General features: G+C 40.5%; 1 protein-coding gene across 1 annotated transcript; it reads right to left on the bottom strand.

Annotated features, from left to right (window-relative positions):
- Positions 1 to 58: 58 nt before the first annotated feature.
- On the bottom strand, positions 59 to 18,068 carry BPHL (biphenyl hydrolase like). The gene is made up of 7 exons (XM_075142589.1): positions 17,947 to 18,068; positions 14,717 to 14,820; positions 11,978 to 12,144; positions 7,848 to 8,001; positions 5,345 to 5,476; positions 2,630 to 2,753; positions 59 to 169 (listed from the first exon to the last, which is right to left on the bottom strand). The coding sequence occupies exons 1-7, from the start codon at positions 18,045 to 18,047 to the stop codon at positions 82 to 84; spliced, it is 870 nt and encodes a 289-aa protein (XP_074998690.1). The 5' UTR covers positions 18,048 to 18,068; the 3' UTR covers positions 59 to 81.
- Positions 18,069 to 25,662: the final 7,594 nt, after the last annotated feature.

Raw genomic sequence — 25,662 nt, 5'->3', positions numbered from 1 at the left:
AACTTGAATGAAAATGGAAAGCCAACTAAAATTCCTAAACAAGGCGAGGACAAACACCTCTAACTTGTTTTAAAGTTTAAGTCAGCGTAGGAAATCTTCCACTTGTCTGTTGAAGTCCTCTGCAAAACGCAGGTGTAGATTATGCTTTCCTTCTGGCATCAGAAGCAACCTTAAAAGAGGAAAAAAAATCAAACACTGAATATACATTACATTCTGTGAGTATAGGTAATTAAAATATTTGCTGCCTTTTCCGTGCTCTTGGTTACCCAAATACAGAACTGAAATAACTCTTATTTTAAGTACTATCCCTATGTATGTTGTTCAGAATGTGAACCACAGCAACAGTTGAAGCAACAAGCGTACTACTTGCCCCACTTTGGGGAGGATAAACTAGGCTTAAAACAAATTTTTGTCCTTGATCCAGTTTCTAGGAACCTTTCTGGTGGTCTGCAAAGAAGATAACATTCCAAAACTTATGTGAGCAGGATGCATGTTTGAAAGGTGTGTGAAGAACCTGACCTCTTTTGCCTGTTTTGGAGAACAGTGGTTGTGCTGGGCAGGGAACACATTGAAGAGATCACTACAGAAATGTAGATTTCTTGTCACCACCCAAACTTAGCATTTGAACTTTGTCTAATCTTTCTGCAAAAAGACAATCCAAAACTAACAGCATTCATTCACCCATTAATGTACAAAGGGAGGTCAGGACTTTTTCAGCTATAACAAAAGCTTAATACTGATGTGACTGTGACAAGCCTAAAATGCTACATGCCATTGCTTTCTGGGAAAAACTTCAAACATCAGGTATGTACTTCTAACACTTCTTTTCTTTATATGGGGGTGGGAAATTCTTTAAATTATTTTATCCTACCACATAGTAATCAGTTTCAACAGAGCTAAAGCGATCTTGACTGATACTTTGCTATGTTGCCTTCACATTATCTAAGCCCCACTACAGCAAGGGCAATCTTTCCTCCTTTGGTGGTGACAAGCACTGTTTTGTCTTGGGGAAAAGAGCAATAACGTGTGAACATACCCAGCTCTTCTAGCACTTCTGTCTGAATTTCATTAAGTGTGTTTATTCAAAGCCCAAGCAGCACACAGATGCACAAACCTATAGCACTGTGTATACTATTAGCTACTGCTGTTAAGCCACTGTAATGCTACTTAACTCTAGCCATGCCATGCAAATACAGAATGATGGCACACTCTTTTACCATGAGAGAAACACTGTATCTGCACTACAATCAGCAAAAGCTTTTTCTACTTTACTACTAGATAAAAATCAAGGCAAAAAAAGCTGACTGTGGAAGCATGTGTTACTGAAAATATGCTAAATTTAAGGTTTTCCTTTTGCTTCACAATGGAACATGTCATCTCCAGTGCAACAAGGGAAGAAGGGGACCATGTACCTAAGTATTAATTTCTTAGAACACCGTTAGTCTGATTTCTTTTCTGATGAACACACATATGGGGGAGCACTTCAGCAGGAAGACATGCAAAGAGCATCTTTACGTTTTATTGGATAGCAACTTCTAATGCCGTTTCCTTCTTGGCTTGTCTTCCAAAGAGAAGCTATCAGATCCTTGTCTAGTTTTTGTGATGACTTGCCTTAGTCAACATCTGGAGCATTTCAGAGTTCAGTGAAGCCTAACAGGATGATAGGTGTTATGAGCAGGGCATGTGGGAGTGAGTAACTAACTAGCAGACATGGAATAAAACACCTGCATGTGATTGTTAGGAAGATCTCATTCTCCATCTTTCCTGTGGCATAATGCATTTCTATGAACAGCGAGGCTGACTTTGAGGTAAATATATCACTCAGTTTTTCACAGAGATGAAACCAATGAAACAGTTCCTTACACTCTGCATTCATAAAAATGGTTTTTGTTCTCCTAATCTTTTTTTCCCAGTCTTAATCATCACAGTCTGTTATTAAGGAGTAATAGAATACTTTAGTTTGTGTGCAAATCTATGAAGAAAATTCAGCTGGTGAAATCCCAGCTTTTTATAGGAAGCATTTCTGGAGTTTTCAAATGAAGCACATGGTGCCCCAAGATTTTTCCTGTTTATAAAGTAATATCTCCGAGCATAGTTGTACATTTTTGCTCATTCTGCTTTTTTAAAAACACTGAAAATTCATAGGACAGTTGAAAAACAAAATCTTTGAGGAGATTGTTCACATCAACAAGGCAGAGCAAACATCGGTATCCTGTGCTTCTCTCTAAGAACAGGGAATCTCTCCATTCATAGCATATAAATTCACTGTTCTACTGAATGGGACAGAAATGAGGTGTCTCACAGCAAAAAGAATGCAATGGCCATAACAGAGAAGAAATTTGCTTGTTTCGATAAATGTTAAGGAGTGGTTCTGTGTGTGAAGTAGAAAGAGGAAAAGGACCTTACTTGGTTTCTCTTGGAGGATGTTAGAAAGGAGCTTATGAAAATATTATACTTTTTATATTGCAAGAAAGGTCCAGCTACACTGCATTGTAACTGGCTAGGGAAGTTTAGAATAGCTTGTCTGTGGCAGAGACAACTTATCCAAATATTTTTTTTTTTACACTATGGGTTTGAACTGCTTCATTTCTTCAACAATGGTTTATAAATACTTCATCATATAACTTACCGGGAGCCTTTGATGTGCTTATGAATGTATTCTGCATGAGCTTGTGGAACCAAAGCATCTTTCTCACCATGAATTATAAATGTGGGACATTTAATATCTGGCAGCAACTGTTGGCAGATATTACCTAGGGAGAAAATAAATGAAGGTCACACTTCATTTTAAAATAGTATGAAAGACTGAAACTGCTTCTGTAAAGGACTCTGAACTCCACTGGGTTCTAGCTATTGCCTCTCCTTGTAGATAGCGTGCAACTAATCTACAAACTATGTAATCAGGACTTTAATTAACATTCTTTCTCCAAAATGTTACTTCACTGAAATTTGCTTCATTAATGGATACCAGCACAAGTGGATAGAGCAAATGAAGTACTTCTGTCCCACATTTTCCCCAGGCTCTGAATGTTCAAAGCAAATACATGTATCTCTTTCCCGGCTTTGTTCTTTTCAGCCATAAAGTCTTATGTCCTTCGTGTTTATGCTACATTTTGTTACATCGGTTGTCAGGTTACAAGATTTGCTACTTTTATCAGCAAGTTACTTAGGTTGTACTCTTGCCTGTTCCACCTTCCCGATCCTTTGCTGTCTGCAATGAATAACCATTTAATACAAATTGCACTAGAAGTATTCAAAGGTTATTCTCCCTGCCCATTCATCTTCCAGAACCTGAAGAATAATTTTATGCTTACTAGTCTTTAATCTCACTGGAAGTAGTTTTAATGCTTTTCCTTAAAGACTCTCTTATTTCCCCCCTGCCCCCTTTCTTTTTCCTCATCTCTTAGTAATCCAGTTTCCAAACTCTTTGCCTAACTTGCTATGTTCTCGCCAGAGATTCTGTGGGCAAAAGATACTTGATGAGTTTTATGTTCCATTTATTTGTAGTTGTCTCCTTGAAGCTACCAACAGCTGTACAGTTAACGCTCATACGTTAGCTCTAAAGTCATACACTCTTTCACAGATTTTTTCCAATTGTCTGGTTATTTATATAGTCTTAGTTTGCAGTTCTACCAGTTAAATATTTTCATTTAGAACATTTCACCCATGGTCCTCAAACACCTGCACAAACGTTGACTGTTTTTTAGAACAAGTAACAAGTAAATTTAAGTTATTTACCTGAGGACATAGTTGGCAGTCAAACTATTATTTCCTAGTTTCCAGATCCTAAAACTGTTTTGTACTGTAACCACTAGATTATATTTGCTCCAATAACATAGAACAGCAAGGAGAATCTTGAATTCTGCAGCTTTATGCAGCTTATTCAGTTTTCCTGTGTGTTGGCACCTTCTAAAAATTCATTTCTTATAGCTTTTCACACTAAAAGCTGTCCCATTTAGGGCAAATAATCTTATTTCTTAAAAAGAGCCTGAGTTGGTTCTGACCAACAGAGGTTTTGCTGTCCTCCTTTTATCTCTGATGGGTTTTATTAACCCCTTTTCTTGTATTTGCCATTAATAACCTTTTATGCAGTTTGTTTAATTCAAAGGAGGCCTGCTTGTGTTCGAAGTTGCCCTCCCTGAGCTACTCCTGGAAAAAAATTGTAGTCTGATGGTTGTTTATCTTTTTTAGCAAACATTAGGCTTCTCCCAATATCTGACCCAGTTACAGCATATAGGTAATTCAGCTCCTTGTTACATGTCTCCAGGTGGCTTCTTTTTCACAGTCACTCCATCTCATAGTGTTTGAGGCGTGTGCATGCAGGAAAAGGACGTCACAGCCAGAGCTTCACCAGCCTGGGCTTTGGACTTCAGAATAAATTAGTTTTAAGGAGATGCATTCTTACAAAGGGTAATATAAAATCAGATCATAATTTGTTATATCTCTCTACGGGAGAAATTCTAGTACCATGTTGCTGATCCTGTGCAAAACTTTATGGAAAAAATACAAAATGAAGGAATATTTTCCTTGTAGTACCTACTGCCTGTTAATGTATGTCACCTCCTTTCACTGAGAGCTACAGGAAAATGTATTTAACAGAATTACAGATTCCTTGTTTTATCTACTATGTATTTCTGCTTCAGGCAAATTAAAAGCAATTTTCCTCTGAATTAAAACGGAACTGCAGGTTATTGTTTATTGTATCCTCGGTTACAAAAGTCTATGTAGAGTAACTTTAGAAATCTTCAGAGATAAACGTCCAATAATTTTTATATTGTCTAGTTTAACTATTCTTTTTGGATTCTAAAACCTAAGCTGTGTCAGTAGCGTTTTTTAAAATGTGTTTTGTTAATTCTGAGTTCCCAAAATCTGAATTTCCTTCTTTTTTAACTCATTATATGCTACTAGTTTTGAAATAGTGCTTCAGCTCCTGTTTGCAGAAACGAGAAAGTACACATCTCACTTTTGGGATATCTTAACAATGTCGCCAAGAGGTAATCCTTGGACACTGAGAGAGGAGAGGAGAAAAAAGCTTGAGCAGAATCCCTCCTTTTCAGTCTGCACAAAAACAATGATTTAATAATGTAGTTTTGTGGTGGAACAAGAGGAGGGACTCACAAGCTAATGCCTCCTATAAATGTGTTTTCCTCCTGTACCTTGCTGGTTCTGTGAACCATCTACAAAGTAATTGCTTTATTCATGAGTGTGAGTCAGACCCAGCTTTTAATGCCATATGCAGAGTCCTTCCTTTACTGCTGCTAGGAGAACTGTTAGATTTTTTTTTTTTTAATCCAGAACTGTCTGCTACTATAATTGCTTCAGTTTAACACTGTAAAAGCCTTACCATCTGATTTTTCAGCAAAGCGAGATATTCCATCTACCCAAGCCTCACAGGTTTTTGCAAAGTACTTATGTCCATACATCTCTTCCAGTGGTTTCTTTACCTTTTCACTCCATTTTGAAACATCTCGGATGCCTACATGAAATAACATTGAAATGTGTTAAGTCCTTTCCAGCAAGAAGATATAACTCAGTACTGGCAACACCTAATATGAGTAAGTTTTCAAACCAGACTGCAATATGTATTTCAAACCTGAAACTGCACTGAATGGTTTTAAACAATTCATAGCACGGAAAGGATATAAAAAAGGTGGTTTTATGATCTCTGCTGGGGTCTTTCTGAGTTGCAGAAGACCATATTTTTATTATGGTCACAAGGAACAACAGGAAAAAAAGAAATAATCAAAGGACCCACTCCTAAAACATCTGTTTCTTTTTGGAGGGTGTGCAGAAGAGGAGCTCAAGGAGGTACCTTGTGTATAAAAAGGGGACTGTTTTATAACAGTGTGCCAGAGCTGGCAGTTCTTTTTTATATCCTTCAGCCTTTTGCTTTGGCTCATGAATGGAAGTTCTTCCATGGCTCCTACCAGTATTCAGAGGAAGGAAGCTCTTACTAAAGCATTCCAGCAGGCTGACATCATGGTACATTTGCCATAGTCTTACAGAAAAACAAGCAACTCTACTTAGTGGAGCCCCGTGACTCATGGCAGACTGGCTAAAGCTGTACAAATAATCTGACATTCTAGTTACTTATTTATCAGATTTACCTATTTTTTCCCCTAAAATTTTCAGTACTGCTCACAAACCAGATATCCACAAGGGTGACTTTCACTAAACTATATTTCAGCTGTACAGCTTTCTGTTGATAAAGCCCAAAACAATGTTGGCATAGCAGAGAACCTGAAAGAGACCTGAAAAGTACTGAATCATCAAACAGCAATATCTGGCACTAGAAAAGCTTTTAATTGGTTTCAAATGGGAATTAAGGAAAGAAAGGACTGAGGTGTTAATTAACAGACAGAACCTGTCCAGCCAAATGAGCAAGGCAGTAGTGACTGAAAGTGATTTATAACAACATCTGATTGGAAATGAGTTTGCTCACCCCAGGCTAGCTGCTACCGAACAGCTGTTTCCCTTATAGAATCTACTGGTTTATCCTTGTGGCTGGACTTAATTTAGGAAGAGAGGGGGGAAAAAAGCCAATGTTGAAAGGACATAGATACCAAATAAACACCTTTCTCTCCTACTAAAGAAGCTGAGCTGATCTCATTGCAGCTGAGATGCACTGATGGGCCAGTTGTAGAAGGCTTGCACTGCTACTCTCTGAGCTCTATCACCCAGAGAGAGATGTTGAAAGCACCAGTTCGTGAAGAGGCCAAAAGTCAGCATTGCTGTGGGCGCTCTGTGTAAAGTAAGACTTCTTTTTTTAAATTTTTTTTTTCCATATTATAGCCTGTTGGCTGATACTAACTGATGTGCATTTCATAATTATATAATAAAAACTTCATAAATATAAAAGCATGTAAAGAAATAAAGCAGCACTTTTACAGAGCTAAAAAGCATTTTGCTTACTGAACAAAAAATATACTATTACTACTACCAATGAAAGTGCTTTGGTATAGGTGAGGTACGTATACATATGCAATACATACACTTTTAATTTAGCTGAAGCCAGACAGTCAAATTTCACAACTGGTATAAATCAAATCCCAATCACTAAAATGAAACTATACTGGGTTACATTTGTTGAGAGCCTACATGGTTAATTCTTTTAATTTCTAATTTCAAAAGGAAATACAGTCCCTTTCTGAGTTCACTAGCAGTTTTTGTTATTTTCCTTTAGACTGACAAATTATCAGATTCTATTTCATATGAGTGGAATAAGGATCAGAAATCCCATGTTTCTTTACTTTGCAAAGTTTTTGTAATCATAATAATTACCTTTAAAGCAATGCAAATTAGAAAGGCATCCTCAGACACTTGCTTGAATGATTCATTTGCTTCCTGAACTCAAACAGTAAGTTATGAGCTTGTTTTCTTACTGTCTATGTATTATATAGGCCCTAGAGGCAAAAGCTGGTATGTGCTAGCCCAGTGCTTTTCTGTGGACCTTGTTTAAAGGTTGTGCAAAACGTGAGAAAAGAAATCAAGCCTAGGTTCAATAGTATTATTCGGAATTTATTTTTAGGAATTTGTTACAGCAACAAAAATTTGACTTCCTGAAAACTACTGACAAGCTATTACAACTTATGCTTTTCAGCAGCGTAAGTTGGTAAGGATTTGTTAAAAATTCTATTATATTACCCCTAGAGTAATTGTTAGGGAGTTTCTCACTATGACTTTAATCTATCCCTATACTTAGCAACTTGGTGTATTTTGTGTCGAGTTTCTTTAGGTTTCTTGTGTCCTCAACTCTGTCTCCACTTAGCTGTTACATGACTAAGATTCTTAGGTCAAGAAGAAATGAAAATAATTCTTTTAGGACACGATATTCAGCTTGTACATACCATTATAAATTCTCACATCCTCTTGAGTAACGCTGGCATTTGCTCCCCAGACAACCAACTTGTGGATAAGAGTTGGATACTTTGCAGCTGCAATGAGTGCTGTAATTCCACCATCACTCCACCCCAGCAAAGAGAACTTCTTAAATTTCAGTGCCTTGATTTGTACAGTAAAGTTACATGCAAATCATCAGCTGGTTTTACAAGCAAATATCAAATATTTCTTGAAAACTAACTGTACAGGTTTAGACACAACATTACATAATTGAACTATATTTAGCTTTCATAATTAGAAAATACATTTTTCCTGCTATGCATAAAAATACTTAAGAAAAGGTCAAATATCAAATATTTAGAAAACAAGAAATTATAGCTGCCCTTCCAATTTTCCACAATATTTAATGAAACAGGCAGTAGCCATATTAGATTCTTGCTGCATTTAAAAAAGTTCTGTTGAAATTAAGAAATGTTTATTTACAATGGACAGTAAAGACCTTTTCAGACAGCCTGATGATATCAAGAATCTCTGGATTCTCTTGGTATAAAGTTGGCAAAGACTATCACAGTGTGGGATGGTAGCTAATCCAAGACCAAGATGAACTTAAGAGAAAGAAAAGTTTAAGACTTGAAAAATAGAACCCAGTGATCTGATGCTAGCTGATCTAAAAAAAAAAAAAAAATCTGCTCTGTAACAACCAAAAAATGCTTAAAGTATTTGCTACAGAATTGTATCAAATTTTAATGCCTAATTCACATTTTCTGAAGCTTTTAAGTGTACATTTTAAATGTTACTTCATAGTGAACTGCAATTCAAAACATTAATAATGAAATTCCTCCTTCTCGAGAAGGAAGGCTCAGGGCAAAAAATATGACAACCAAGACCTTAATTCATTCTGACTTGTACAATGCTTTCCACTGGAATTTGAAACTCTTGTTTCCTCATATGCCACAATCTATGGTAGGGGGTACCGGCAGGGACGGGAGAGGGGATTTTGTGTATGTGATGTTCAGTGGGCAAAGGGTGGGGAAGGTAAAGGCACTCAGGAGCAAACGCATCTGAAGGTTGTACAGGGACAATATTCAATGGTTAAGCAGTATTGCAGTTTTGCATATAGAAGTCTCAGTTTGTGAACTCTTTTGCAAACAAACATAAAGGTTTCAAAGGGTTTTTTTTGTTTGTTTTGTTTTTTTTTTTTTTGGCAGAAATTACAGAGTTTTAGATGTGATTAAGGAAGACATAGTACTTTTGTAGGAAAAACAGCAAGTTAGTTGAATGAGTTGTTTTGGTGCTTGTTGGAAGTCCAGGCCTGCTTTCTTTGGACAATGAAAGAAACAACTACAGAGAAAGAAAAAGCAGTTTCTAGTCTGCTTGTAAACTCGATGCTCGAGTGAAGCATAACTTTATCAGTCAACTCGATACCTAGCAAACTTCTATCACTATCAGGCTTTTCTGGTTTTGGCTTCTTCCTTGGTATTAGGCTCACTGAAGTGTTGCTCAATACTAGATTTCACTCTGCTAAGCTATAATTACTAAAAAGAAATAAGGTAGGGGAAAGAAAAAGACATGTAAAGTAAGAGCTGACAGCAAGAAAAGAGAACCTTGAATTTTAGCAGCTGATCACAAGTTGGTCCTGGCCTGATGAAAAAGGAGTTATCTGTGACCAACTTTCAGTATCGTGCTGCTGAAGGGTTACTGGTGTCTTAGCAAGTTTCAGGCAGCAGTGCTTATAAAGCTTAAGGTTTTGCTGTTGCTGCTGCTGTTCTCCTACCACCACTAGCAATTTACGGATCTCAAAGTCGGCTGATGGGTGGAATAGCTGATTAAAATTTTTACTCTTCATGCCAATGCTTCAACTGAGATCTGTTTGCCTCCAGTATTTCTCTTGTTCACGAGCCATTATCTTGATGCATTCTTTGGGTTGTCTCAGGATGCCTTTGCAGCAGAAGGAATTTAATTTATTCTTTGCAGCCTTCCAAAAAACAATGTGACATAACAGATGTGTTGGATGTGATATGTATGTGTGCTTGCTTTAACCTTGAACTACTTACAGTACAGGCCTCTACCTAACATTGGCAATAACCTGAGAGTTGGTTGCACCTCCTCAGTTCTGGGGGTGATTTTGTGTTGGCCTTACCCCAGTGAACAAAATCTTTGAAATCACCTCCTCCATCCAGGCCTTTGTGAAATGCAATCAAATGATCACGTGTGCTGTGACAGAAGTAACTTACAACAGTGAGATGCAATACAACAGTGCTCTGTACGGTACGCTTTCATTGGATCACAGGGAGTACACCACAAGTAAGGGTTGCAGCTGATCTACAAAAACTTGGAGAAGCCCAAGCCCGTCCTTTCACTAGGACAGTAGCTCTGAAGAGTAAGAACCTCTTAAATATCAAGACTAATTATTTCCATGATTGTTTTAATGCTATTGGCCTTTGCTATTTTTAGACATTGGGATGGATTGCAGCAAAGTGGACTTATTTGCATTACACTCCTTTTATTTCAAGCAAACTCCTTCACAGAACACGTTCGGTGATAAAGAGCAGCGTCATCTGCATCAAGGTGCTAAATACTCTGCAGAATTTCAGCTTTTGTTATTTGACAGAAACCTTGCAGCACTCACAGCTCCAGCAGAGGCACCAGAATCTGAAGGAGCCTAGAAAAAAGGTTCTGAAGGCTCACCTATACGGTTGGGTTTTCTGGCTGAGTGTAGGCAAACCATATACATTATAAAGACCTCTGCAGGAGTTATGACTTCGTTTTATACCGGATACCCAAGTTGGGATGATCCTTTGGGATTGTGCTAACCTTTATATGTTATGCTAAAATAGATGCAAGTTACCACTCTTGGGAAGATTCTAATAATTTGTTTTTATTATATGCTTATATCAGTAAACATCTTCAAAAAACCAGAATGCTGCATCTCATTTGTTTTGGCAGCTTTAGAGATTGGTAGGCTGCTGTCATGTTTGACCGGATGCTACATGGTTACATTCTCTTTGGGGACAGCTGTTTTCTATTTTGCATTTATTAGTATTTGGACAGAGGCAGGAAAGGGGGTTACAACCACTTAGACTGGAAGTTTGTCACCTATCCATGGCAGCATCTTTATTTTCTTTGTTAGTGCAGCAGAAGAAAATGGTGATTTATGGTGCAGAGAGATTGCTTTTATGGTTAGAGGGCAAAACTGTGTCTTAATCCTGATTCTGCTGTCAGGCTTATTTTGTTTCGCTACGCAGAATGCTCCGGGAAGGCTGCATTTCCAGTTTCAGATGGGTTTCTGCAAGGTTACTGCTTATTACAGAAATACAGTTGGATTGACTGTCTGAATCTTGTCTCATATTTTTGGAATTTTAATGCTCTGCCAACTTTCTTAACATGGCCAAGGATACTGTATAGCTTAACATAACAAAGCCAAAATATTAGTTAAAACTAAACCAGAAAATAGTGTTAGCATGTACAGGACGGAATAAAAGAGGGACACAGAAATGTAGATTTGAAATAAAAAATTCTGCAAGATGGAGAAGTAATAACGGCTTTAGGTCATATTCTTTACAATCACAATAGCTGTATTAGTTATTAATATCTGATATGACTACAGGAAACCTTCAATTTCCCACACAAATTATTTCAGTAATATGCTATAAAATGCAAAGTGTCAAGTTCATTTTTAGAATTAAATGTTTCTTGAAATGGGCTGCTCAAGGCAAAATGCCAAGATTCTATTAGCTAGAAAATTTTCTAAGAACCTCTCACTGCTCTAATCCCTTCAGTTAAACCACTTAGCATAGACTTTGTTTTTTATATATACTTTACCTAAACTTGCATGCTTCTTGGCTGCAAGCCTCTTAGGGCAGGGTCTTGGAATAAAAAAATATTGCTTTATAATTAATTGCCACTGCTCAACCTCTATGTATGTTGCAGAAGAGATGGAAGAAGAAAATATTTTCCAGAATAGGTGCATTTGCCCAGTTTTAAGCCTTCATTTGTATGCTCTTTTGCAGAACTTGCTTTCTACTGGAAACAACCTGCTTCATGGTACTCTTCCTCCTTCTCAAAATCTAAGGAAAACAGCTTTTAAATATATATATATATAAAAAAAAAAAACAATAAAATCTCAAACCAGATTTACCTGCATAAGATCCACAGCATCTTTTGCATCCCTCTCAAAGAAATCTGGAGGAAAGTCTCGAGATGGAGGAATGGACTGTCCATATCCCCGAGGATCCCAAGCAACAATTGTGAAAAGTTGCTTATTCATAGACTTAAGCTGTGGTCCAAAATCGGTTTGACCACACCCTGAAACATCATCATTTTTCAATTAAAGTAACCACCATATAATACATACATAGTATACATACTCTAAATGGAAACTGGGGAAACTTGTATCTTAATTCTAAAACAGAGGTTATCTATCAACTGAAGTACACTTTACCTCTAATTGTAACTAACCATTGCAACTCTCAGACAGGAAGTACCACAATAAAAATCTTTAGAACTATCTGCAATATGCTCAGAGCAAACCATTTCTGGTAGGTATGTAAGCTTATCAAAAACTGCGCTCTACACAGATGCTTCAATGCAGAATCTTGAACTGAGTTACCTGGGGAGGGATTTAGCTTTAACATACTTAAAGCACTAGCATGGTCATTGCTGCTTATCTGGATAACACAGATGAAACTGAAAGGGAAGGAATATACTGACTTGAGGTACAAATTTGTAGGTGAAAAGCGCTGTGCAAGACAGTTGTTCTTATTCCATAAAACACTTCTATGAGAATATTGGTGCTTAAAGCTGAGCTTTAAATACTTTGTTGCCTGAGGAGACAGTGGTGACGCAAAAGCACAAAACTGTAACTTTTGATTTTTCTAATATGTATGTTACCAAAGTAAGTCAAATACAGCAATTTTTCTGATGCAGAACAGTTTCTTCTATTGATGGCTCAGACCTTCGAAGGGTTAAAAAATTAATTACTCCAGTCTATTGCACTAAGCTATCTATGAACACTAGCATGAAGGTAAGACTGCAATTTACTTCTTATTTGCATTATGGTCATGTGGTAACAGTATCACATGCTACTTGATTAAAAGCTGTTCATATCTAATATATTACATTCAAATGTTGTAAATCAAGTATCAATTTGGCTATCATTGTTATATTAAAAAGGCCGTTTAAGGGCATTTAAGATTTTGTTTTGTTTACTTGGAGAAATATGTCCTCAGATACCTTCTCCTATACCATCAACTGGTCTAAATGATAAAAGAGGTTTTATATAGCATGCTATGATGAGCTGGCTACAGCCTGGCACGATCTTTGGCACACCAATTAATAGCTAGTCAGAAGCAAAATATCAGGTTGTTTGAAAAATACCAATGCAACCTGATTAATATTAATCACATATTCTTACATAGGCTTTGTATGAACCTCTGCACTATCGTGCACACGTTTGTTATACTGTATTTTTTGTAACTTAAAAAATACACAAGGCTGAAAGCATATCTGAACACTGTGTTTTCTTGGTTTTCTTAGTATTTTTCTAGCTAGAAAGAGAAGCATCACTTTTGTTTTAATGTAGTTTACAAATAGTCTAGAGACTAATTAATTCTATTGACCTAAAAGCACTTACCTTGTTGCCACAACACACTTATCAGTCTGTTAGTACTGTAAGTAGTATACAATAATGCTGAAAACTTATTATCAGTACAAAGGGAAGAAGTATGTGACAGTCAGAATGTAAAGCTCACCCTCACACATTGCCCGCAAATATTAAACCATAAGCTTAATAATGGTAAAGATAGTAACCCTATTATTGTTTGTAATGCTAACTGAACAATAGCAATGTACACCTAGTAATAATAAAATTACTCACAACTGAAGAAATACATTATTTCTATTTAAAGAGTTAGCACTGGCAACAGGATGACTAGTTTAAAAAGCTGTTTAGAATGAATAGGTTAAAACACATGACTACTAAAGCACCCCTAGCATTAACTTTTTTCCACCCTCCTCTTGAGAATTCTTTGAAAGAACGAACCACTTCATGAAGACTCAAAAATTTTGCTGCCAAGAAGAACAAATGTTTCCTGCTCTTCAGTTCTTGACATTCTATCGTCTTGATCCAGCAATTCAGTTAAGCATAAGCCCAACTCTGAGCAAAGTAATCGTCCTACCGACAGCCTGCCATGAACTGCTAGTAGGTCTGATATTGGTTCTTTAGAACTGCAAGAACCCAGAAAAAAAAGCCTGTGTAATTCTAACAGGTTGTTATCAAAAACAGTGGTCTCGATGGACAAATACCACTAAGCTAGCAGAACCTGTTGTCCATCTCAAAAAGCCATTGAGAATATTAATGGTGTTCCCCTGAATAACCAAAACATGAAAACACATTTTTAAGGAAAAAGCAAGTCTCAGCCTTTTTCACTATGATAATAAACTGCAAGTGCTGCATAATGTCTATTAATTCAATTGGAATGCACCTAGTTTCTAAAAAGGAATGCATAATTCAGTCTGTGTAACAAATATAGCTGACCTGATTTTTTCTCCCCCTGTTATTTTGCACCTTGTGTAGCCTTTTGCCACCTGTGCTGGATACCCCCTTTGTACAGTTAAATCCAAAATTGTGAGTGACTATTACACAAGTCAAGACATTGTATAAAAGGCGCCTGGTGAGATAAACGAAATCTTTAAAAACTGTTGACTGATTGCAGTAACTCTGCCTTTTCCTATCTGTTGTACGTGTAGCAATTTTTTTAATGACAATGCTCCATAATCAGGTGTTGAACATATTACAAAATAGTTTTGTGCATTCTAGCTTGAGACCGGATGGCGAAAGAGGCGGTCACGCTGCAAAGATAAGACAAAATCTCCAGACCTAGCATTCCGGGAAGCAGAAGAACCGCATGGCTTCCTTCTCCTGTCTGCTGATAATGCAGGTGGACTCCATTCACTTGGATTTTGGCAGATGTTATTGAAGTACTAGGGATGGGGGAAGGGAAGAGAAATAGGAAAACATTCAGACAGTTAGTTCTCATTACATGGTCATTCAAGGAAAGAAAGAGAGAGAATGAAAGAATAATTACTTTTTCTAGATATTAATGACAATTCAGTGAGATTTAAATGGGTCACTTGCCTTTCATGGGTGCACAGAAGACTAAATAAAAAACTTCTCAGGAGCAGAGAAGTATTCAGTTGTGACCACTACGTTATATTTGTACTTAGGTTTCACAAATGTAGTTAAATGACTTAAGTTAAAATGGAGGGAAAAAAAAGTCTGGACTGTGCAACAAGGGGAACATAAAAGCAGTTTTACATGGCAACAGAAACATGTTGAGAGAAATATATTACAGAGAAGAAACCTCATTCTGTCACAGCATAACTTTTGAAACGGCTGGTATTCACTTTGTAATTACTAAACTGAGCCTCTCCATCTGCCAAAGAAACCACAATCTATTGTTACAGTTCCTCATGAACCAAAGAGTCTACAGCGAAAACCACCTTGCATTGAGATGAGTGTGGAGAAGAATGTGATAATAATATATCTGTCAGTGTAATCTCAGCAGGAGATAACTTTTAATTGGAAAATACCATGTGACCAAAAAAAACCACCCATGAAAGAAGTACCACAGAAACCGACTACGTAGGCCACCTCCCAGCCCTGACCCTTAAACCCCTACATTAACCTTCAGTACAAAGCCAGATGTGTAAATGCAAACAGGTAACCTGAGATACCCTGTCTAGATACAAACACCTAGTGAGAAGCAAAAGTAGCATAGATTGAAGGTATCTTCTTTACAGTATAAACCATTGCATCTGTTCTCCCAAGCAAATTTGTGCCCTAATGGTTGCAAGACACCTTTTCACCAACCTAACTCATTTTATTTAAAGGTAGTAATATGATAAAAAATTTGCCATTTGGTTGCCTAATGGTTATTCCATGCATTTCTCAGTTTACCTAAATTAAATATTCTTGCCCCATGAATTCAATCAACATGAATTTCACACGAATATAGAAATGCTGTTTTCCACTTTATATGTAACAATAGTCTCTATGTACCATGCAACTTATTAAAAATTCATTTTTAACATATAAATTCTGAACTAATTACAGCACAAAAGCATAGCCCACCTGTACAGAGTTTAAAATGGTGGAGTAAAAGTAAAAAAATCCCATAAACTTAAACCTTTCTCATAAGGAAAATGAAAATGAACAATAGCTTGTGAGCGCAGGTTCCCAGTACATAAGTGGCAGCTAAACCACAGAACCTGTTCAACACAAAGCCATTTGGATTTTACATAAAATCTTGGTTGACATATAACACAACCAATCGTGCCACATGGCTAAATATAAGCTGTGACTTTGCAAAATAGGATCAGCTCTTTCTACCTGTGCAGATGCAATTTGAGAACTGGAGTACAAACGCAGATCTGTGGCAAGAACACAGCTCGAAGAAACTCATTGTGTCATTATAACTTCAGTGAGTTTTTCTGAATTGTTATGCAGATGTGATTCAAGTGATTAGTTTGACTGTAATGTTAAACCTCCTCTAAGTCCATATATCACGCCTGATGTGGCTATATACTTCACAACTTGAATTCTGAATGTAGCATTTAGATGGCCGCCTTATCCCCTTTTTGAATATCAGACTTCTGCTTTTTTCTATTTATAAAAGAAAATGTTTTGTTATTTTTTTCTTGATATACCATCTTTTGGTTTGTCATTCAGTTCAACAGGTTATTTTATCATAGCTCTCACCACAGCAAATGAGCACCTTGCTCTTACTAATTTTTAGAGATTTTTTTTGCTTCAGATTGGTAATTGCCAAAAACATTTCCAGTTCTGAACAAAACTGAAATAATCACCATCCTGTTACTTTTTTTAAAAAAGGTTACCAACATGTAGTAGACAAGAATATACATCCTTTGTAGATGTATATTCTGCTTTCCTGATTCAGATGCTAGATTTTTTTACACAGTTCTACATTTTTTAGGATTAATTATTAACATCAGGGGCTTGAGAATTTTGCTGAGTTTGTGATGCTTTTCTATTCTTGGATTGTGCCTCAGTGTAAAGTCCAATGAAATCCAGGAGTTTCACGAAGAGAGTATTTTCAATACTTTCTGCACCAAGAACAAAAGAGTTGTTTTTTTTTAATGTGCTGAGAAACTGTACTGGAACTGGCTACACCTAAGACAGATTTGGTCTTCCCCACACCAAGTTTCTGTGAGCCTGAAATCACTTCAGTATGCTTGTCAGCATGATGACTTCACTTCTCTCAAGTTTTCATAAAGACTGCATTTTCCATTCGTTGGCATAAGCAGAAACCATGTTGAAACAAAACAAAAAAAACCCCACTGTTTTGTAACTGAATTAGTAGTGTTAAGTCTTATAGCTCTTTAAGAAGCATTGGATACATACTACCAAGACAGTACACATGCAGAGTAGGTAGGTCTTGTGCTGTGCCTTGTTGGAGGCCACACTTCACCTCATACTCTGTAGGAGTGAGCTTAATCTGGGAAGTACCTTTTTGTTCCAGCTGTGCTACAATACAACCTAGTCTTTATCTTTGGGGTGGGGTGGGGGAAATTATGGTATTATGTCTGTTTTCCTTAATAGGATTTGCAGAATAAGCAGTATTATATATATTACATATACGTATTCTCTTTGCAACCTCCAGGAAACACTTTAACAGCAGGCGGCCGAGAAGCAGGGCGGTCAGCAGCACGTCCTGCCTTGCAGGGGGAAAACGGACTCGCAGAGCGGAGGATGACAGACACCGACGACAAGGGGCTACGGAGCCTTGCTTGCACAGTTCCTTGCAGCACAGGGAAAGCAGCGAGAGCGAGCTCTTCCCTCCCCAGCGAGGCGAACCTCCCCGCCTAATCGCAGAAGCAGCCACCTCAGGATACTACCAGAGTTCCCACCTTGTCACCCCCCCCAAATCTAGTGTACACCCAGTCTGCTGAAACATCTTCTTCATTACGCCCCCCCCTCCCCGGTGACACCCACCCGGGCCTGTCAAATGTCACCTTCCGCAAGCCCCGGGCGGAAGGGAGGGACGAGGGAGCAGGAGAAAGAGGAAAGGAAGCGGCTGTGGTTTTTACCCGTAGGAGGCGGCCAGTCCCCGGGGCGTGAGCGGCGCGGCCCGGGCGGGCGGCTGCAGCAGCAGCGCCCGGAGGGCCCGGCCCGCGCTCTGCCGAGCCATTTTGCCCGCCGAGGCTGCCCCGCCGGGGAGAGGAGGAGGAGAGAGGAGGGGAGTTGGGGCGGCCGCCCCGCCTCCCCTCCTCTCTCCTCCCCTCCTCAGCAGACCGGGCTGCTGCTCTGCCCTGTCAGGTGCGGGCCATGCCTGTGCGCGGAGGCCGCAGCCTCGGCAGGCCCGGAGGTGCCCGTCAGCGGGCTGCGTTGGGCACTACGGTCGCCCCGCTGAGGGGGTGCCCTGGGATTAGAGGGCAGCCAGCGGGGCACGATGCGCTTTGGCCACGCTCCGAGCGCTGGAGCCCGTTCCCCGGGAGGGAGGAGGGACCCCGGAGGCCCCCCAGGGACCTGCGCGCTCAGGGGCCCCCGCTCCATTTCTGAGGCGTGAGGGGGGGGCGACAGACGGTACCGCCCATCTGCTACTAACGCTCTGATTGGCGGATGCCGGTGTCACTCAGGGCAGGGCGGTGTGCCGGCGGCCGCGGCTGAGGGGAGGGGTTTGGCGCCCCGCCCCCCGGCGGGGGTGCACGTGAGGGCGGGCGGCTCCCGCTGCGGGTGAGGGGGCTGTGGGGCGGGAGGTGGGTGTCGGTCTCTCCTCCCGAGTCGCTGTCCCCGCACGCAGTGTGATCCCAGCTGCGGCCCCCAGAAGGGAAAGCGCTGCCCCGCTTGAGGGCAGGAGGCGGGGGCTCAGGGTCCTGCCCTTTCCTGCCGCTTCAGGAGAGGAGAGCAGCGCCGAGCCCTGCGGCAGGTGGTCAGCTGCAGCGCCGGCTGTGTCCGGGAGTAGGGCGCTGCGAGCACCTCCATTTTCTGCCTGAGGTGTCTGCAGGGAGTGATGGTCCCTGGGAAATACAAGGGACCAGGTGGTGAGCTGCACCTCCAGCTCAGCCTATGGCGCGAGAAGCTGCCTGGACTGTGAGAAAACAGAGGGCATGGTGGTCATCTGTGACTCCAGGTCTGCCTGGAGAAAAGCTCCCTGTGCAGCTGGGATAGTGAGGGCGTCTCTGGAGACTGCAGCTCCCCTCAGGTGATGCCTTCAGCAAGCTGACCCCAGGCCCTTGCCAGGAATTATTAACTCTGCCTCACCAACGTTTTTTGTAGGGCCTGCTTGTGGGGAAAGCACTCATACCCTGGCCAAGGGCTTTCTCCTGGCAAGTGCCCATACTACTCAGGGCCAGCCATCTCTGGAGTGGCCTGACTGCCTTTGTTCACCACAGCACTTGGACTCACTTTCCTCTGGACCTGCTCACAGGTTGCTCATAAAGCACCAAGGAGACTGACTGCTTTCCCCGGTGTCTGCTTTCCAAGTGTGGAGGAGAATGACCAGCCTGAGTCATGGCCTGCCCAGGGCGATGGTGTAGAGGGCTGTGAAGGTAGCGAGGAAAACAGCAGAAAGCTGTAGAGCTGGTACCAGGCTTGAAACAGACCCAGGAAACAAGGTCTCCCGCCTTATACCTGGATGAGAGGGATTTCCTTAAGACAGGTCAGTGTTACATATTCACTCCAGCCCAGCAGGAGCTCAGTGACTTCCCCGAGTGTGAATAGTTGTCAGCCTTCCCACTCCATTGCCATTTGTTTGCATGGGACTAACAAGTCTTAGAGATGAATGACAGTCATAACAAATCCCAGCACATAAAGAGATTAACTCAACTGTGTGAGCATACTGGTTCAGTTTATCCCCTGAGCAGATCAAACCATTTAAGATTAAGGTCTTTAGTATGGCTAATTACAAGCAATCCATCATCAGGACAAGCTGCCTTCACTCTTGCCCAATGACATCTACAAGCCCCTACAGTTTCCTTGGCTCTTAGGCCACTTTCAGAGGCTCATCTTCGTTGTGAATGTCACTGTCTACATTTTTTTCTGATGGAAAATGACTGGAGGCGACAGCTGACCATTCTGCATTTAGGGAAATAGAGGTAGCTTGGTCTTCTGCTACACAAACTGATTTTTTTTCTGAATTCTGCAATTACCATGAATCAAAAGGAGCTCTTATTTCTTGTTTCACTATGAGCTTCAGAGACAAAGGCCTCAAACTTTTTGTATCCAATTTCACTCCTGTTAAAAATGTCTTTCAGTCTGATCTTCCTATATATCCTCTACCTACTATGGCTGAAGGAGATGTAACAACTTCTCAGAACCTGTGCTGAAGAACTGAGGGATAAGGTAGAAAGGGTTCATTATACGATGTAGGGGGAGAAAAGAGGTAATTAGAAAGGTAAAACCAGAAGCCTTCACCAGATGGGAGAAAAGGGCGATGAGGAAGTGTATGTACCACTTCAGAAAAGGATGGGGTAGTTCCAGATGGGTTAACCCCACTGTCAGTGTGACAAAAGCTGAGGGGTCTCTTTGCGGAAAAGGCTGTCACAGTCAAGGTGCTGCACCATACGACATCTCCAGGCCTTCAGTCAAGCTCTGCAGCATACGAGGCCTGTAAAGCACCCGTTCCTCTCCCAAGTGCTTAGACCGTGCAACCCCTCTCACAGGCAGTATCCTGACTTCTTTGGCCTGGGGAGAGAAAACTAACATGACAGTTGGGGCAGAAATGGCACTGGCAAAACCCCGTTTTCTTTGTGTGTGGGGAAAATGACCGGCTCCATGAGGGGTGACAGGAGAGAGTTGCTATCTGGGCCCACAAGGCAATGGCCCCAGATGCAGCTGTGGAAGCAGGACCCTGCCAAGGCTGGATGCACGTGGTGGATGATCTGGGGACAAAAAGAGTGTAAACTCAGAGGTTCAAACTGTGTTCATACTACTCAGTTCACCAGAACATCCAGTCTTGTTAGTAAAGCAGATTTGGACATAGTGATGGGCATCTGGGAGAACTAAGTGTTTGAGCTCAACCGTTTCCTCAAAATGTTCTCCTCATAAATTAATGGCTGAAAGGAGAGAAAATGCTTTGAGCAAGCCAGACACAGGCTTACTCTTACATAGCCTGTGAAAAGAGTTGAGAACAACTGGGGCACTAGTTCGCCTGTCTGCTCCCATAAATGTTTTTATTTGTCTGGTTACTGCTGATGGTTCAGGTTCTGGGAACTATCTGTTTCTGGCTGTTGCATAGAAAAGAAAAAAAAAGAAAAGAAAAAAAAAATGTTTGAAAGAGGTAGCACTGCTCTGCTGGTGATGTGTCCCTGAATGCAAATTTCCCTTTCCTCTTAAAACTGCCCTGTCATTTTTTGGCCCCCTTGGTGTTACCCCATCTCTCCAGTATGGTCATCTCTACAGACAGAAGCTTGTGTTTAATGGCAGCTTCTGGCTGCTGCTGCTGCTGGCAGGATTTCTCTCTGAGATCCACCCAAGGCTCTGGAGGGCATCACTGCTGCACAGTGGGACTTTGTCACCTGTGATCAACCCTCACAGTCCCTGCAGCCGGGCTGCACTGTCAGTGCTGCATGGATTCGTTCCTTAAGGAACTGAACAGCAGTGAAAAGGGTGATCCAAATGCCATTTCCCAGTCCACAAGTATTTCCCCAAACTTCTTGTGAGGGACAGAACTGCAGAACAGTGAGATCTTTCAATATGCCTATTAAATTGCAAAGACCGAGTATTCTTCTGACTCCTGGCTGGATAGAAAATATGTATCTACATTTTTTGTACTTCCTCAGGTTGTAGAAAATCTAGAAAAGACCTAGTCAGTTATTGACATAGTGGGTCCCTTGAGAAGTGCTGGAACATCAGGCAGAAAGACTAATTCCAGCTATCCAGAAGTATTAATTTCCCCCCACACATGGGATTCTTGTATTAGGAGCTGTGATCCCATACAAGACACCAGAATCATTACCATTCGTGGGGCTTTAGCTCTGGAGCTTTCAAGGAAGAACTCATTTGTCAGGGCTATCAGTGCACTTTAATGGCCATGATCAGCCTCAGCTGGGGTCTCCTCCCACACCACCTGCTCATGGGCCCAGGAGCCTCATTTCAGCTCAGCATGGGGCCATTGGTCCCTGCCCCAGCTCCTGCTGCCTTACAGCCATATCTGTGTCTGGTTGGGGCCTCCACTGGTCCAGATACTGTTATAGACTTTGCTTTGTGCTGCAGACTTGCTTCCTGAGTCTGTGTACACATTGACTGATCGTTTTTGCCTCTTTTATTTTAGCTACTTCTATGAAGTGAAATATCCTGCTATTTTCATGCCTGTTTTGATACTTGGGCTCTTATGTCTCTTGGATGTTGAGCATTAGAGCAGACAATGTTTTCATGTTAGGACAAAACCTCATTGCTCCAGCTCCACGAAGAGGTAAGTTTTGGGTAGTGGTGAATTGCCAAATTCAGAACAAAGATGTGAAAATGCTAATGTTTCTGTGATCTGCTATTGACCTTCCAAACAAGAAAGACTGAGTGGATGTGGAATGACTTTTGAAGTTGTGAAGTGTGGAGAGTAGCAGCATGTGTTTTTGTAGTAGGAGGGCTATTTAGCTAGAATATTAGCCAAGTTGAGAACAACCGGACTTACATCGCAAAGGAAAGGATGCTTTGTCATAAGCAGAACAGCTAGTAGAAAAAGATCATGTATACCTTAGCTCAAAGAACATTTCAGACTGATGAAGAAACTAAGATGCAGACGTGCATTTAAGAATTGTATTCTTTATGTTTGCCTGTATTTTTCTTATGCTAGGAAAGGATAGTTGTCTGTCAGTTTAAGTAGTGTCTGCATACCTTTCATATGTTCATGAATAACTGCATTATAAATCTGAAGTGCCCAAGTGCAGATGTGTCAATGTGAGGCGGTCTTATAATTTCAAAGTTGAATATGATCTGCATCCTGTAAATCTAAGCAGAGTCTTGGTATAACTTTTTCAGATTCAGGGCATTTTAGATTCAGAGACCTGAAATGGCTCCAAATGCTCTGGTACAAAAGCAGAAACAGCTTCGCCCTTGGAGATGGTAAGAGTAAGATTCAGAAGATGGTTCTTGATATGTTTATGGAAGGGGTTGTATGAATCTATTTTAGCAAACTCGGTGTCCCAGACATCCCTTCCCGTGCTGCGTTTAGTTCTCTTGACTTGAGATGTGTGTGGGGCGCACAGGAATTGCAACCCATCATTCAAAATCCAAGCAGTATTACTGGTTTGTTAAGGTGATTAGCATGGATTTTTGTTTGAAACAGCTCTCATCAAGCATCTCTCTGAGCTCTATAAGCTTTAATGCTTATTATCTGATCACATCTTGGCTCTGGCAGAAGTTATTGTCTGTACTAAAGAGATAAGGAAACTGTGCTAAAGAGAAAGGAAGTGACCTACTTAGGGTCTTAGAAGAGGAGTGGGAAACCCAGCATAAGTCAGGAGTCTGGTCTCCTTCATTTCACTTGTAGGCAATGCTTCCTCCGGCACAAAGATAGCTTCTAGACTCTGCATCTTAGACCCTGTTCTGACCCTAGCTTCCCCCTTCCCTTCTTCCCAGGGGCTGTATTAAGGATAGAGTGTGAAAGCTGCACTTTCCCTAGCTGCCGTTTTGTGGTGAGGAAATGAGTATCAGTCGGCTGACCCCTGATGCTCATTGGTATGCTGGGAGGGAAACCTGGCATGCTGCAAGGAGCACTATCTGTATTCTGTAGAGACTGGGATGAGGAAGGAGTGGAAAAAATGCCTAGAGGGCACTAGGATCCAGGGAGGAAAGCCCTCCCAAGTGCTAGTTAGCTCTGATGCAGCCCCGCTTGTACTGGATGATCCTTCCTACCTTGTTTCCCTGAAGCTCCTTCTCACCATGTACAAGGCTGGGCATGTTTCAGAGACTCGGAGATTCTTACTCTATTTTCCATGTGCCTCCAAGGCTGAAAGAAGGTTTTCATTTGTTGTAGTATAATGATGAAAAATCTATCAGAAAAAAGTGACATAGCTTATCTAAAGCTGCTTGATCAGTCAGTTCTTGAGTGTTGCCTCTCCTTGGAAACTGGCCTCTGAGGAAGAGGAGCTGTATGTTGCCAGCTCAGTTCAAAGTTCACATATCGAATACTTGCAACAGTGTCCACTCTGACTTTTGCATTATTATTAATTGGTATTATTTAGCAACTCTTTTGGAAGCAGTAAAAAGTCCCCAAAATTCTTAGCTGCTTGTACACTGTTAGTGGGGACATAGTAATAAAATCAACCAGATAAATTGCTCTGAATGACATGGACTCTAATCCTCTCTGTATTTAAGAATTTCAGCACAGATTGGCTGCTGCGTAACGAAGACTGTAGCGCTACGGGGTGGAGGCTGTACTTGAACAGTATTTGACCATTTGCTGTTAAACAGTGTTCTAGCTTTGCCTCCGCAGAAAAAGCTCCTAGACTTGTTGCCTAGAGTAAAGGAGAAAGCAAAAGCAAGTGATTCCAAGGAACACAAGAATTCTAGGTAGGGAACTCTTTAATATCTTAAACTAGTGCTTTCTGTGAGCAGAACTCAACTAGCAATAAAACCATGATCTAAAGTCTCAAAGCTCTTACTCTCTTAAAATGGAAAAACATAATGTCCTTGGGCATAAGTGGATGAGTTCACCTGCTGTGCAAGTTCTTCAAGGAGAGACCATGAGAAGGAGGTCTGCTGCTGCAACTGACAGCCTTTTTCTCCTGGCTTGCACCTTGCCCATCTTATGAAAAATCTCTGTAAGGTTGCTAAATTACTGCCACCTTTGCCCTTGAGGCTGATAGCTTGCCAGTTTGATGTGAAATTACTGTTCTGTCCTTTCTCTTCTTTCTTTTGTCATGAAGGGTATCTGATTTGTGCCATAATATATCTCTCTGTTTCTTCCTTGCCCCCGTTATTTTCCTGCATTTTTGATCTGTCATGATAGTTTGCTTTTCAAAAATCAACTCCATCCTTGATTCTTTTTTTTTTTTTTAATTTCTTTTTGTGGGGGTGGTAGATGAAATGAGCAACCCAGTAAGTTCATATTGGCTGATCTCTCTCTGCCATATCTAACACTTCTGTAAATTTTTAGGCCAGGGGAGAGCACTAACTCCTTTTTTTGGACCTCTTGTACACCATTATCTTTTACATTTCCCTAGTTAACCTTGTATTGAGACCTATAGCTTTGTTTTTGACTACATCCATCTTAAGAAACAAGACCAGTCTTAATTAAAAGATATCAAGAGGATCCACAGACTCCCTAGGTAGTTTATTCCAGTAGTTAATCATCCTTATTATTAAATACGTATTCTAATTTTGGCATGCCTGGCTGCAGCTTCCAGGCATTGGGGTCCTATTATGTGGTTTTCCACAATATGCTAAAGAGCTTGTAGTACTTCATATTTTCTGTCCAGGAAGCTGAATCTTCTCTGTGACTGAGTTCTGTAAACATTGTTCTGAAAGAGATTGTCTCTAGCTTTCAGTTTTGTGGTTGTTTTCTATACCATCTACGATGTCACCTGAACTATGAGCACTAGTCTAGTATTGGACTTGGCAGCATCAAAGCTAAAATGACCTTCATCTTCCGCATCCCACTTTAAAGATCTAGGACTGCCCTATGCCCAAGTCTTGTTCTGAGATGCTTCATGTTTGTCCTCTACATCTTTGTTGTTGTTTCAGAACATAAAGTCCATGCTTGCTTTTTTTAATAAAATGAAGCATTTAGTATATGCCCATTAAATGATCACAATTCATTCTGTGTACCAAATACGACAAAGATCTTATGAGGGAAAAATAGCATG

The sequence above is a fragment of the Calonectris borealis genome, chromosome 2, assembly GCF_964195595.1.
Source record: "Calonectris borealis chromosome 2, bCalBor7.hap1.2, whole genome shotgun sequence".
NCBI classification, from domain to species: domain Eukaryota; kingdom Metazoa; phylum Chordata; class Aves; order Procellariiformes; family Procellariidae; genus Calonectris; species Calonectris borealis.
The sequence above is the reverse complement of the archived record's forward strand: the minus strand, read 5'-3'. Positions and strand labels throughout refer to the sequence as shown.

Bases quoted from the DNA above. Each gene is read 5' to 3' on its own strand.
- BPHL (XM_075142589.1), bottom strand. From the start codon at position 18,047: ATGGCTCGGCAGAGCGCGGGCCGGGCCCTCCGGGCGCTGCTGCTGCAG. The intron at 12,145-14,716 runs GTCTGGAGATTT...ATGATGTTTCAG, and splicing joins TCTGCTTCCCGGAATGCTAG to GGTGTGGTCAAACCGATTTT. The intron at 5,477-7,847 runs GTATGTACAAGC...TATTTCATGTAG, and splicing joins GGATGTGAGAATTTATAATG to GCATCCGAGATGTTTCAAAA.